Source organism: Mobula birostris, chromosome 3 (genome assembly GCF_030028105.1).
Source record: "Mobula birostris isolate sMobBir1 chromosome 3, sMobBir1.hap1, whole genome shotgun sequence".
In the NCBI taxonomy this organism is placed as follows: domain Eukaryota; kingdom Metazoa; phylum Chordata; class Chondrichthyes; order Myliobatiformes; family Myliobatidae; genus Mobula; species Mobula birostris.
The window spans coordinates 217,708,683-217,723,914 of NC_092372.1; the positions used below are offsets into that span (position 1 = coordinate 217,708,683).

Consider the following 15,232-nt stretch of genomic DNA (forward strand, 5'->3'; position numbering starts at 1 on the left):
GGGGTTAGTAAGTTTGCTGATGACACAAAGGTTGGAGGTGTTGTGGATAGTGTGGAGGGCTGTCAGAGGTTACAGCAGGACATTGATAGGATGCAAAACTGGACTGAGAAATGGCAGATGGAGTTCAACCCAGATAAGTGTGAAGTGGTTCATTTTGGTAGGTCGCATATGATGGCAGAATATAGTATTAATGGTAAGATTCTTGGCAGTGTGGAGGATCAGAGGGATCTTGGGGTCCAAGTCCATAGGCCACTCAAAGTTGCTATGCAGGTTGACTCTGTGGTTAAGATGGCATACGCTGCATTGACCTTCATCAATCGTGGGATTGAGTTTAGGAGCCAAGAGGTAATGTTGCAGCTATATAGGACCCTGGTCAGACCCCACTTGGAGTACTGTGCTCAGTTCTGGTCGCCTCACTACAGGAAGGTGTGGAAGCCATAGAAAGGGTGCAGAGGAGATTTTCAAGGATATTGCCTGGATTGGGGAGCATGCCTTATGAAAAGAGGTTGAGTGAACTCGGCCTTTTCTCCTTGGAGCGATGGAGGATGAGAGGTGACCTGATGGAGGTGTATAAGGTGATGAGAGGTATTGATCGTGTGGATAGTCAGAGGCTTTTTCCCCAGAGCTGAAATGGTTGCCACAAGAGGACACAGGTTTAAGGTGCTGGGGAGTAGGTACAGAGGAGATGTCATGGGTAAGTTTTTTATGCAGAGTGTGGTGTGTGTGTGGAATGGGCTGCCGGCAATGGTGGTGGAGGCGGATACGATAGGGTCTTTTAAGAGACTCTTGGATAGGTACATGGAGCTTAGAAAAATAGAGGGCTATGGGTAAGCCTAGTAATTTCTAAGGTAGGGACATGTTCGGCACAACTTTGTGGGCTGAAGGGCCTGTACTGTGCTGTAGGTTTTCTATATTTCTATGCAATTGATTTACTTATTATTATTATTTTTATTTTATTTTATTTATCTTTTTCTCTTTTGTATCATGTATTGCATTGAACTGCTGCTGCCAAGTTAACAAATTTTACGTCACATCCCATTGATAATAAACCTGATTCTGATCTCTGCATTCCTGCTCTCTCCATTGTAACTTCTCACCACCAGTTGGCAGTTGGTATCATTGTGAAACCATGAAGACATCAAAACACGGAAAACTACATGAAAACTTCTAGATCCTTTTGACAGGACGGTAGTCAAGTGTTTTTTAAATGAATGTGAGCTAACAAAAGTTTTCATAATTTGTTTTGCAGTCCATGAAGGGTATTCACAATTTCAGGGCCTCTGGTGATTATGACAATGACTGCAGTGCCCCCTTAATTCCACTCTGCACACAGCCAGAACAAGTAATCAAAGGTATGTGCCGTTAATCCAGTCATGAATTTCTCTGAAGAGCTGGAATACATGTGGTGTGGGCCTGTTTGCTGATTTTTATTAGTCCAGTATCTTACAGTAAAGCTCAGCTGTTCATGCCAAACTGGTACTTTCAGTTAACAACCACAGTCTGGAAGGGTGAAGCCTGTGGCCCTTTCTTCAGTGACAACCAACTGTATTGTAATCTAGGTATCCAAATGTAACCAAGATTGTCTCCCAACTCCTTGTTCGTTTGCTATCAGAGGGTTTAATATAGAGAGAAACTATTAGCATTAGCCGAGAGAGGTCAAGTACCAAATGGTGTAGTTTTAGAATGATTGGCATTAAATCCAGAGGTGAAGGGAGAAATTTGGTTTTTAATGATTGAATGACTATAATTTAGAGTATATTGCCTGAATATTATGATGGTTGCATATTCAATTTTGAATTTCAAGACAATTGAATATATATTTAATGGAGGGGAGAGATATTGTAGGATGACAGAAAGAAAATGAAGGAATGGAACTGATTAGACTTGTCCACAGAGCTAGGAAACATCTGCTGAACTGAATGCACTCCCTTTTTTTGCTGTAAGCTGAATGATATCGGGCCAAATATTTATCTTTTCCTTATAGGTGTTGCTTGAACTGCCAGGTTTTTTTCCAAATTTCCTTGTTACAGTTTTCAGGGTTCTTTGTTTCTTTATTAGCTGTGCTGTATCAGATAACATGAACCCTTGGTGAAGAGTAGATTTAGAGAATAGTAATTTTCCCAGTTATTATGAACGTCTTTAATTGAAAGTAAATGTTAATGGAATTAGATAGGCCAATTCTAAGCTAGTCGATTTATAATTATAGTGTCATTTATGTGCAGCATCTGTTATATTTAATATAAAAATGATCATATGTGTTATGTGCAATACAAATTAAATTGTGGTTTGAGAGCTGCAAAATCTCTCAATTGATTTGAATGGGGATAAAACATTTTGGAATTGGTGTAACCAACATTTGTTTTGATTCCTTGAAAGGGAAGTTATAATAGAGGAATTAATTAGTGGCCCAAAAAGTTAAATTGTGTTGCTGTCATGTGGTATGTGACTTGGGCAATCTAGGAACTTGTTTCAGATGTACCTAGATGAACAAAGATGGCACTTGGGCACCACAGTGAAGCAGATAGTACGAGGGTATGACAGCGCACCACTTTCTGGAGCTCGGAGTTCAGTTGTGGCGCTGTTCTGTAAGGAATCTCTGTACATCGTTCCCGTGGAGTGCATGGATTTCCCCCGGGTGCTCCAGTTTCCTCCCACAGTCCAAAGACACACTGATTAGGCCAGTGGTCATTGCAATGTCCCATGATTAGGTTAGGGTTAATCAGGTCGGGGGTTGTGAGGGGATGGGGTTTCGAAGGGCTGGGTGGGCCTACTCCGCACTGTATCGCTCAGTAAAAATGAAAAATGTTTCTGGGGATTCTAATGACAAGCTGCCGCACCGTTGGTTGTCGTCTATGTTGCGATTCAGTTTGTCTCATTATTTTTGCATGCTTTTATGTTACGTGACCAAGCGATAATGATGTGCACATTGAAATGAAAAAGAAAATGTGCACGTTAGATATCAATTAACAGCACAATAACTTCGATTCCTTTCATTAGCTTCTTGCCATGTGGCAATTATACGTGACATCCACAAGTGGAAATCTGTCACTCTACCGCGCTGTAATAAAAAAATTGTCAAGGGTGACAGTTGATGGGAGGATGTTAGTTGAGGTGGCCCTTGGCGCGCACAGCCTCACTATCCCTCATACATGGCCCATTTGCCTTTAGAAGATAACAATTAGCATGACTCTTGGTGCTGAGTTTTTTCTGACATTTTGGCACTGTGGATATAGGTCAACCTTGTGCACATCCTTAGTCAGTGCTCATGCATATGTACACTTGCCCTGAAGTTCCTACTTAATAATCATACATACATTGTCTACCTTATTAGGTACCTCCTGTACCTAATAAAGTAGCTACTGAGTGTATGTTTGTGGTCTTCTGCTGCTGTAGCCCATCCCTTCGGGGTTGTGGCATTCAGAGATGCTCTTTTGCACACCACTGTTATAATGCGTGGATATTTGAGTTTCTGCTGCCTTCCTGTCAGCTTGAACCAGTCTGGCCGTTCTCTGATGTCTCTCATTAACAAGGCATTTCTGTCTGCACAACTACGTAGCCATTGGACCACAAGACACAGTTGCAGAATTAGGCCATTCAGCCCATCGAGTCTGCTCCACCATTCCATCATGGCTGATCCCGGATCCACTCAACCCCATACACCTGCCTTCTCATCATATCCTGTGATGCCCGCCTTCTCATCATATCCTGTGATGCCCTGACTGATCAGGAAGCTATCAACTTATGCCTTAAATATACCCACAGATTTAGCCTCCACCACGTTTTGTGGCAGAGCATTCCACAGATTCACTACTCTCTTGCTAAAAAAATTCCTCCTTACCTCTGTTCTAAAAGGGTTGCCCCTCAATTTTAAGGCTGTGCCCTCTAGTTCTAGTTCTGGATACCCCACCACAGGAAACATCTTCTCCACATTCCTCCACATCTTCCTTATCTAGTCCTTTCAACATTTGATAGGTTTCAGTGAGGTCCCCTCGCATTCTTCTAAATTCCAGAGAGTACAGGCCCAAAGCTGACAAACGCTCCTCACTACCCACTGGATTTTTCCCTCACACCATTCTCTGTAAACTCTAGAGACTGTTATGTGTAAAAATCCCATGAGATGAGCAATTTCTAAGATACTCAAACACCTCCCCCCCAGCACCAGCAATCATTACACAGTCAAAGTCACTTGGATCATATTTCTTCCCCCTTCTGATGTTTCGTCTGAACAACAACTGAACCTCTTGACCATGTCTGCATGCTTTAATACATTCAGTTGCTGCCACATGATTGGCTGATTAGATATTTGCATTAACGAGCAGGTGCACCTAATAAAGTGACCACTGAGTGTAAGTCAAAAATGTCAGCTTCGATTTTAACATTGCCCTCTGACTCAGTATAACCCATGATTCCTGGTTAATTTGGAAGTTTAGCTGCCTCATTTGAAATCAGCAATTGCAAAACAGGATGGTGAACAAACCCAGAGACACTTGGTTCTCCGCAGCCAGGTTATTCAGAGGACAGGACCATAAAGTGGATGAGCTTAGAGTGTGGATCAGTACTTGGAACTATGATGTTGTGGCCATTACAGAGACTTGGATGGCTCCGTAGCAGGAATGATTACTTCGAGTGCCAGGTTTTAGATGTTTCAGAAAGAACAGGTAGGGAGGCAAAAGAGGTGGGGGCTTGGCACTGTTGATCAGAGATAGTGTCACGGCTGCAGAAAAGGAGGAAGACATGGAGGGATTGTCTGCGGCAGGGGTTCCCAACTTTTTTTGCACCGCGGACCGGTCTAATATTGACAATATTCTTGCAGACTGGCCGACCGGAGGGGGGGTTCATCACGACTGGAATATAGGTGGTAAGTCACTTATAAGTGGCTAATACACTCAATTTCATTTCTAAAGGGGTTTAACTAACAAATTTAATATTAAACACATAACGCATATTTTCCTTGCATGAATATAGTGATAAGTCAATTATAACAGTGGTCTCAAACCTCCGGGCAGCGGGCCAATATGTTACCGCAAAGAATGCAGTGGTGGCCGGAATGCACACAGCACACCTTTAAAAAAAAAGCCGAAATAAAAAAGCTATTTGATTAGGTGCTGCCCGGTACATAAATGTCGGCCCAGATCAGAGGTGACGCAATTGGCAATCGCCTCTGATCTGGGCTAACATTTACATGCCAGGCAGCACCCAATTAATTAGCTTGTTTATTTTGGCTTTTTTCTTAAAGATGTGCTGGGTGCGTTCCGGCCACTGCCATACCGCTGCATTCTTTGCGGCCCGGAGGTTGGGGACCACTGAATTATAAATCACTTATAAGTCAATAGCATCATAACATTTCAAGTAACATTTGGATATTAAACACACAGCACATATTTTCCCCGTATGAACATATAAAATCATTGCAACACACCAATATCGCTGAATCAGTGGGAGCCCTGGGCTTGTTTTCCTGCAACAAGACGGTCCCATTGAGAGGTGATGGGAGACAGCAATACCGGAAGGAGGTTCCTTATGTCCAGTCTATTCCGCAGTTTAGTTTTCATCGCAGAAAACTCCCACTTCGCAGCGATATGATGTTGGAAATGGAAGCAACGTTTTCAGTGCTTTCGTAGTGATCTCAGGATATTCAGCCTTGACTTTGATCCAGAATGCTGACAGAGATGTTATGTCAAACATACTTTTCAGCCCGCCGTCATTTGCAAGCTCAAGGAGTCGATCTTTTTCCTGCACTGACATGGAAGAATCACTGGAAACATTCACAGATTGGTCATGGACCCATTCCTTTGCATGTCTTGGGTCACTGATGACCTCGCTTGTGTTAAAGTTCAACAGTGCGTGACAAGGAATGAGGAAAGGTGCAGCTGACGCATATCGTTTCATATCGCAAAACCATATCATTTCCTCGCAGCCTGGTAGCACATGCTTTGCGGCCTGGTGGTTGGGGACCACTGGTCTACAGAGTCTCTGTGGGTGGAAGTTAGAAACAGGAAGGGGTCAGTAACTGTATTGGGTGTTTTTTATAGACCACCCAATAGTAACAGGGACATGAAGCAGCAGGTAGGGAGACAGATTCTGGAAAGGTGTAATAATAACAGGATTGTCGTGATGGGAGATTTTAATTTCCCAAATATCGATTGACATGTCCCTAGAGTGAGGGGTTTAAATGGGGTGGAGTTTGTTAGGTGTGTTCAGAAAGGTTTCTTGACACAATATGTAGATAAGCCTACAAGAGGACAGGCTGTACTTGATCTGGTATTGGGAAATGAACCTGGTCAGGTGTCAGATCTCTCAGTGGGAGAGCATTATGGAGTAAGTGATCACAATTCTATCTCCTTTACTACAGCATTGGAGAGAGATAGGAACAAGCAAGTGAGGAAAGCGTTTAATTGGAGTAAGGGGAAATATAAGGTGAACAGGCAGGAACTTGGAAGCATAAATTGGAAACAGATGTTCTCAGGGAAATGTACGGAAGAAATGTGACAAATGTTCAGGGGATATTTGCATAGAGTTCTGCATAGGTATGTTCCAATGAGACAGGGAAAGGATGGTAGGGTACAGGAACAGTGGTGTACAAAGGCTGTTGTAAATCTAGTCAAGAAGAAAAGAAGAGCTTACAAAAGGTTCAAAAAGCAAGGTAATGATAGAGAGCTAGAAGATTATAAGGCTAGCAGGAAGGAGCTCAAGAAAGAAATTAGGAGAGTCAGAAGGAGCCATGAGAAGGCCTTGGCGGGCAGGATTAAAGAAAGCTCCAAGGCATTCTACAAGTATGTTAAGAATAAGAGGATAAAATATGAGAGAATAGGACCAATCAAGTGTGATAGTGGAAATGTGTGTATGGAACCGGAGGAAATAACAGAGATACTTAATGAGTACTTTGCTTCAGAATTCACTATGGAAAAGGATCTTGGCAATTGTAGGGATGACTTATAGCGGACTGAAAGCTTTGAGAAAGAGGATGTGCAGGAGCTTTTGAAAAGCATCAAGTTGAATAAGTCACCGGGACTGGACAAGATGTACCCCAGGCTACTATGGGAGACGAGGGAGGAGACTGCGGAGCCTCTGGTGATGATCTTTGCATCATTAATGGGGACAGGAGAGGTTCCGGAGGATTGGAGGGTTGCAGATGTTGTTCCTTTATTCAAGAAAGGGAGTAGAGATAGCCCAGGAAATTATAGACCAGTGAGTCTTACTTCAGCGGTTGGTAAGCTGATGGAGAAGATCCTGAAGCGCAGGATTTATGAACATTTGGAGAGGCATAATATTATTAGCAATAGTCAACATGGCTTTGTCAAAGACAGATCATGCCTTACGAGCCTGATTGAATTTTTTGAGGATGTGACTAAGCACATTGATGAAGGTAGAGGCATAGATGTAGTGTATATGGATTTCAGCAAGGTATTTAACAAGGTACCTCATGCAAGGCTTATTGAGAAAGTAAGGAAGCGTGGGATCCACGGGGACATTGCTTTGTGGATCTAGAACTGGCTTGCCCACAGAAGGCAAAGAGTGGTTGTAGATGGATCATATTCTGCATGGAGGTCGGTCACCGGTGGTATGCCTCAGGGATTTGTTCTGGGACCCCTACTTTTCGTGATTTTTATAAATGACGTGGTTGAAGAAGTGGAGGGATGGATTAGTAAATTTGCTGATGACACAAAGGTTGGAGGTGTTGTGGATAGTGTGGAGGGCTGTCAGAGGTTACAGTGGGACATTGATAGGATGCAAAACTGGGCTGAGAAGTGGGAGATGGAGTTCAACCCAGATAAGTGTGAGGTGGTTCATTTTGGTAGGTGAAATATGATGGCAGAATATAGTATTAATGGTAAGACTCTTGGCAGTGTGGAGGATCAGAGGGATCTTAGGGTCCAAGTCCATAGGACACTTAAGGCTGCTGCACAGGTTGACTCTGTGGTTAAGGAGCATATGGTTCATTGGCCTTCATCCGAGAGGTAATGTTGCAGCTATATAGGACCCTGGTCAGACGCCACTTGGAGTACTGTACTCTATTCTGGTCACCTCACTACAAGAAGGATGTGGAAACCATAGAAAGGGTGCAGAGGAGATTTACAAGGATGTTGCCTGGATTGGGGAGCATGCCTTATGAGAATAGGTTGAGTGAACTGGGCCTTCTTTCCTTGGAGTGGCAGAGGATGAGAGGTGACCTGATAGAAGTGTATAAGATGATGAGAAGCATTGATCGTGTGGATAGTCAGGCTTTTTCCCAGGGCTGAAATGACTAGCACGAGAGGGCACAGTTTTAAGGTGCTTGGAAGTAGGTACAGAGGAGATGTCAGGGATAAGTTTTTTGCGCAGAGAGTGGTGAGTGAGTGGAATGGGCTGCCGGTGATGGTGGTGGAGGCAGATACGATAGGGTCTTTTAAGAGACTCCTGGACAGGTACATGGAACTCAGAAAAATAGAGGGCTATGTGTAACCCTAGGAAATTTCTCAGGTAAGTACATGTTTGGTACAGCTTTGTGGGCCGAAGGACCTGTACTGTGTTGTAGCTTTTCTATGATTCTAAAGTCCAATCAGGATTGCTGTCAACACCTAATAAACTGAACGGTTTAACAGTGTTATGAAATAGCTTGAAATAATTTACCACGAGCAGTCAAATAAACAATAACTTGTTTGAATGCTGCATGGACACTGGTGTATAATGTTTTCACAGTGCTTGAACTCAGATGAAGCATAGTTCAGTCTCTTGTTCTCCTTTTTATAAATAGAAGCAGAAAAACAAGAGCAGAACCAGGCCATCCATCTCTTCATGTCAACTCCACAATTCCATATGGTCCTGGCTGATCATTAACATTCATTACCCTATTCCAGCTGTTTCCTTGTAATCTGATTCCTTTGTCCTTTAGAAAATAAACAACACCTTGAATATATTTAATTACTTGGCATCAGTTTCTTTCTGGAATACAATCCGTTTACCACTCTGGAAGAAATTTCTCCTTGTCCCATTCTTAAATAGCTTGCCCCTTATTCCTGGTCTTAGGCTCCCTAGTTATTAGGGCATCCATCTGAATCCCATCTGTTTAGGCCCATTTGAATTTTATAGGTTTGTATGAGGGATGGTACGGTAGCAAACACGAGGAAATCTGCAGATGCTAGAATTTCAAGCAACACACATAAAAGTTGCTGGTGAATGCAGCAGGCCAGGCAGTATCTCTAGGAAGAGGTACAGTGGGCGTTTCGGGCCGAGACCCTGCGCCAGGACTAACTGAAAGAAAAGATTTGAAAGGGGGAGGGGGAGATCCAAAATGATAGGAGAAGACAGGAGGGGGAGGGATGGAGCCAAGAGCTGGAATGTTGATTGGCAAAAGGAATATGAGAGGATCATGGGACAGGAGGCCTAGGGAGAAAGAAAGGGGGGGGAACCCAGAGGATGGGCAAGGGTATAGTGAGGGGGACAGAGGGAGAAAAAGGAGAGAGAGAAAAAGAATGTGTGCATATAAATAAATAACGGATGGGATACGAGGGGGAGGTACACTTCACCTGTGAGTCGGCTGGGGTAATATACTGTGTCCAGTGCTCGCGATGTGGCCTTCTATATATTGGCGAGACCTGACACAGACTGGGAGATCGTTTTGCTGAACACCTACGCTCTGTCTGCCAGAAAAAGCAGGATCTCCCGGTGGCCACACATTTTAATTCCATGTCCCATTCCCATCCTGATATGTCTATCCATGGCCTCCTCTACTGTAAAGATGAAGCCACACTCAGGTTGGAGGAACAACACCTTATATTCCGTCTGGGTAGCCTCCAACCTGATGGCATGATCATTGACTTCTCAAACTTCCACTAATGCCCCAGCTACCCCTCGTACCCCATCCGTTATTTATTTATATACACACATTCTTTTTCTCTCTCTCTCTCTCTCTCTCTCCTTTTTCTCCCTCTGTCCCCTCACTATACCCCTTGCCCATCCTCTGGTTTTCTCCTCCCTCCCTCTTTTCTTTCTCCCTGGGCCTCCTGTCCCATGATCCTCTCATATCCCTTTTGCCAATCACCTGTCCAGCTCTTGGCTCCATCCCTCCCCCTCCTGTCTTCTCCTATCATTTCGGATCTCCCCCTCCCCCTCCCACTTTCAAATCTCTTACTGGCTCTTCCTTCAGTTAGCCCTGATGAAGGGTCCCGGCCTGAAATGTCGACTGTACCTCTTCCTGGAGATGCTGCCTGGCCTGCTGCATTCGCCAGCAGCTTTTATGTGTGTTGCTTGGTACGGTAGCATGGTGGTTAATGCAATGCCTCATCATGCCAGCGATCCCAGCCACTGTCTGGAAGGAGTTTCCTCATCCAAATACATAATATCCCTATTCTTCCTAATCTATTCAAAGAAAGTTTGTTATTGAAGTAGGTACAGTATATGGCACCATTGAGATTCATTGCAGGCATTCACAGTAGAACAGAGAAATTTAATAGAATCAATGCAGAACTACACACAAACAAAAACTGACAACTGATGTGCAAAAAAAAAGACAAACTGCAAATTTTAAAAAATATTAATACCAAGAACATGAATTGTAGAGTCATTGAAGGTGAGTCCACAGGTACATAATTCAGAGTTGAGGTGAGTGAGGCTGCTTCAGGAGCCTGATGGTTATAGGGTAATAACTGGTGTTGTGGGATCTAAGTCTCCTGTACCACCTTCCTGATGGCAACAGCAAAAAGAGAGCATGGCCCCGATGGTGCGGATCCTTGACGATGGATGCTGCCAATTAAGCCATGTCAGCGTGGGGGAAAAGATCAACTCCTCGAGCTTGCAAATGACGGTGGGCTGAAAAGTATGTTTGACATAACATCTCTGCCGGCATTCTGGATCAAAATCAAGGCTGAATATCCTGAGATCGCCACGAAAGCACTGGAAACGTTGCTTCCATTTCCAACATCATATTGCTGCGAAGCGGAGTTTTCTGCGATGAAAACTAAATTGCAGAATAGACTGGACATAAGGAACCCCCCTCGAGTATTGCTGTCTCTCATCACCCCTCGATGGGACTGTCTTGTTGCAGGAAAACAAGCCCAGGGCTCCCACTGATTCAGCGATATTGGTGTGTTGTAATGATTTTATATGTTCATACGGAGAAAATATGCGCAGTGTGTTTAATATCCAAACGTTACTTGAAATGTTATGATGCTATTGATTTATAAGTGACTTATAATTCAGTGGTCCCCAACCTCCAGGCTGTGAAGAATGCAGCGGTACAGCGGTGGCTGGAACACACCCAGCACATCTTTAAGAAAAAAGCCACGTTTGACACATCTCATGGCTGTGCATCATGGATTTTACAGATAGTCATGGTAAGCAAAGAAATAAAAGGCAATTTCATTGGCCAAGATACTTGTTTTTCTTTCAGCTGGTTGGGCAAAATATTATTATCTTGTCTTGCAGTTATCTGCTTCTGTGCTACATCAAGCCAGCACATAAATCTAAGTCTTCATGCTTCCTCGGCAAAAATAGTGGGCACACAAGTTCCAGAGCCAAGTACTGAACACCCTCTGGTCTGAACACCATGAGGATGAATAGTCTGGTTTATAAGACTATTTCTGTGTATGAAGGCTGACTCTGCAGCAAGGAAGCAAAAATAATTTGAAAGAAAGCCTGCATTTTCAAGAACTTCCCTTACTGAGAACAATGAATTTAACTATCAAAATATCCACCCTAAGAATAGCTGGGGAAAGTTGGAAAAGGGTGGTAGAGGCGAGAGGTAAATCATGTGAGTTTTAGCTCAAAAAGCAATAATGAGTTGAGGTCACCCTGTATTGTATGGTGCTCAAACTGCTGCAGAGCCTTGGGTCCAGAAGCAGACAGCTCAAGGGCTCACCGGCCAAACTGGTACTCAGCTTGCTTTGGACAATTTCTGAAAGCCAGCAATTCACAAACTGCAGCCAGCATTTGGGGGTGGCCCAAGGCTCGCCAGGATACATTTCAAGCCAGTAGTTTTGCCAACATCCAACATAGAGAACCTCCAACTCCTCGAATGCAAGGAGTCCTTATGGTTCCTTATTGATCGGAAATGTGACAGTGGTGCAAGTATCCTCAGGCTGCCCACTCTAGTTTAAAAGCTCTGCCTGATGGCCAGATTGCTTTTTTTCAAAGCTCCCTAAACAAAAGACTCAGAGTCTAACTAAACACATCTTTGTAGATTCTAATTAACAAGAAAAATGTTTTTTTTTCATTGTTCTGGAGCACGAGGCAAAATTTATTTTTTTAATCAAATATCCATCCTGCCTAACCTAATAATTTGAATTAAAGTTAAACTCTTAATGACAACATTTCTATTGTCACCAAGATTGTGCAATACTTAACATTGATCAAACAATTGTTTTAGAGAAGTTTCATTAGAAGCATTATATATTATACAAGGTATGTAGTTTAGCATAATGTTAGCAGAGGAGAAAGCGCGAGAGTCCATTATAAAAAATAAATCAGTAGAACATTTGGAGAAGAGTGACAAGATTAGACCATGTCAACATGGACTCATGAAAGGGAAATCATAAATGACATGGACCCATTCCTTTGCACGTCTTGGGTCACTGATGACCTCGCGTGCATTAAAGTTCAACAGTGCATGACAATGAATGAGGAAAGGTGCAGCTGACTCATATCGCCAAATCATATCGTTTTCTCGCGGCCCCGTAGCTCATGCTTTGCGACCCGGTGGTTGGAGACCACTGCCCTTACTAATCAAGAACCTATCAACCTCTGCTTTTAAATATGCCCATTGAAGACCATCACATCCATCTGTGGCAATGAGTACCACAGATTAAGCACCCTCGTGCTGAATACATTTCTCCTCCCCTCTGTTCTAAAGGGACATCCTTTTATTTTGAGGCTGGACTGTCTGGTCTTAGACACACTCACTACTGGAAACATCATTCCCACATCCACCCTATCCAGGCCTTTCAATATTCTGTAGGTTTCAATGAGCTGTCCCTCGTCCTTGTACGTGTTGATGCTGGAAGTATGGCGACATTTGTGGGCTTCCCCAGCACATTCTCGGATTGTGTTGATCATTGACGCCATGTTTTGATAGACATGATAAAGCAAATCTTGAATCTTTAGTCCTCTTAATCTTCTAAATTCCAGTGAATAGAAACCAATTCACTCAATCTCCCTTCACACGTCAGTCCTGCTAGGTCAGGAGTCTAGTGCACCTTTGAACATAGAACATAGAAATCTACAGCACATTACAGGCCCTTCAGCCCACAATGTTGTACCGATCATGCAACCTACTCTAGAAACTGACTAGAATTTCCCTAGTGCATAGCCCTCTCTCTTTCTAAGCTCCATGTACCTTTGCTTCATTTTATTTAGAGATACTGCACAGTAAAAGGCCCTCCCTGCACAATAAGCCCAATTTCTCCCTTGTTCCCAATTAGCCTATTGACCCATACATCTTTGGAATGTGGAAGAAAAACCCACACGGCCACTGGGAGAACATACAAACTCTTTATAGACAGCAGCGGTATTTGAACCAGGGTCACTGGTGCTGTAATAGCATTATGGTAACCTCTACACTACTTTGCGGGCCCTTTGCTGAACTTTACTCTGAGAAGGAAACTAATTGCATCCGATACGCAAATCTGGTTTCAGCAAGGTCCTGTATAATTGCAGCATGATCTCCGTATTCCTATACTCAAAGTCCTTTGCTGTGAAAACCAGCATATCATTTGTTGCCTTAATTCTCTGCTGCATCTGCACTCAATTTTCCGTGACTGGTGTACAGGAACATCCGAGTCTTGAGTTACCTCCCTATTTTGCTATCTATCACTACTCGGGTAATTATCTGCCTTCCTGTTATTACCATTAAAGTGCACAGTCTCATATTCATCTTCATCGTACTGTTTTTGCCATGTATCTACCCACTCCTTCATCTGTTCAAATCAGCTTCGAGCTTCTATGCATCCTCCTCAAACCTCTCCCTCCTGCCCAGCTGTGTCATCAGCAAAACAGGCGGTTTTATATAAATTCCCTTATCTTGAGTAATTGGCGTCCCAAGACTGATCCCTATGGTAGGACTTTCATCAATGCCTGTCAGTAAGTGGGCCCATTTATTCCTGTTAGCCAACCAGTTGTCTACCCTTGTCAGCCCATTTCCCTTCAATTCCCTGTTCTTCAATGTTGCCTGGTAATATCTTACCAAAAACCTGACCAGAAGTCTTCAGAAATGTTCAAATACATAATATCGATTAGTTCTTCGTAAACTATTTAAAAAAAGTTTGTTATTGAAGTAGGTACAGTATATGGCACCATTGAGATTCATTGCAGGCATTCACAGTAGAACAGAGAAATTTAATAGAATCAATGCAGAACTACACACAAACAAAAACTGACAACCAATGTGCAAAAAAAAGATAAACTGCAAATTTTAAAAAATATTAATACCGAGAACATGAGTTGTAGAGTCATTGAAGGTGAGTCCACAGGTACATAATTCAGAGTTGAGGTGAGTGAGGCTGCTTCAGGAGCCTGATGGTTATAGGGTAATAACTGGGGTTGTGGGATCTAAGTCTCCTGTACCACCTTCCTGATGGCAACAGCAAAAAGAGAGCATGGCCCCGATGGTGCGGATCCTTGACGATGGATGCTGCCAATTAAGCCCTTAAAATTCTAGTATATTTGTCATTTATGATTTCCCTTTCATGAGTCCATGTTGATATGGTCTAATCTTTGTCATTCTTCTCCAAATGTTCTACTGATTTATTTTTTATAATGGACTCTCGCGCTTTCCCCTCCACTAACATTATGCTAAACTACATACCTTGTATAATATGTAATGCTTCCAATGAAACTTCTCTAAAACAATTGTTTGATCAATATTAAGTATTGCACAATCTTGGTGACAATAGAAATGTTGTCATTAAGAGTTTAACTTTAATTCAAATTATTAGGTTAGGCAGGATGGATATTTGATAAAAAATAAAATAAATTTTGCCTCGTGCTCCAGATCAATGAAAAAAAACATTTCTGTTGTTAATTAGAATCTACAAAGATGTGTTTAGTTAGACTCTGAGTCTTTTGTTTAGGGAGCTTTGAAAAAAAGCAATCTGGCCATCAGGCAGAGCTTTTAAACTAGAGTGGGCAGCCTGAGGATACTTGCACCACTGTCACATTAATGATCAATAAGGAACCATAAGGACTCCTTGCATTCGAGGAGTTGGAGGTTCTCTATGTTGGATGTTGGCAAAACTACTGGCTTGAAATGTATCCCGGCGAG

General features: G+C 42.8%; 1 protein-coding gene across 1 annotated transcript in view; it reads left to right on the forward strand.

Moving 5' to 3' along the window:
- Nucleotides 1-15,232, forward strand: part of LOC140195567 (WD repeat-containing protein 48) — a 116,601-nt gene that overhangs the window by 51,173 nt on the left and 50,196 nt on the right. Inside the window, exon 10 of the mRNA XM_072254131.1 lies at nt 1,250-1,352. Coding sequence (XP_072110232.1) covers nt 1,250-1,352 — 103 coding nt within the window. The remainder of the gene's footprint in view (nt 1-1,249; nt 1,353-15,232) is intronic.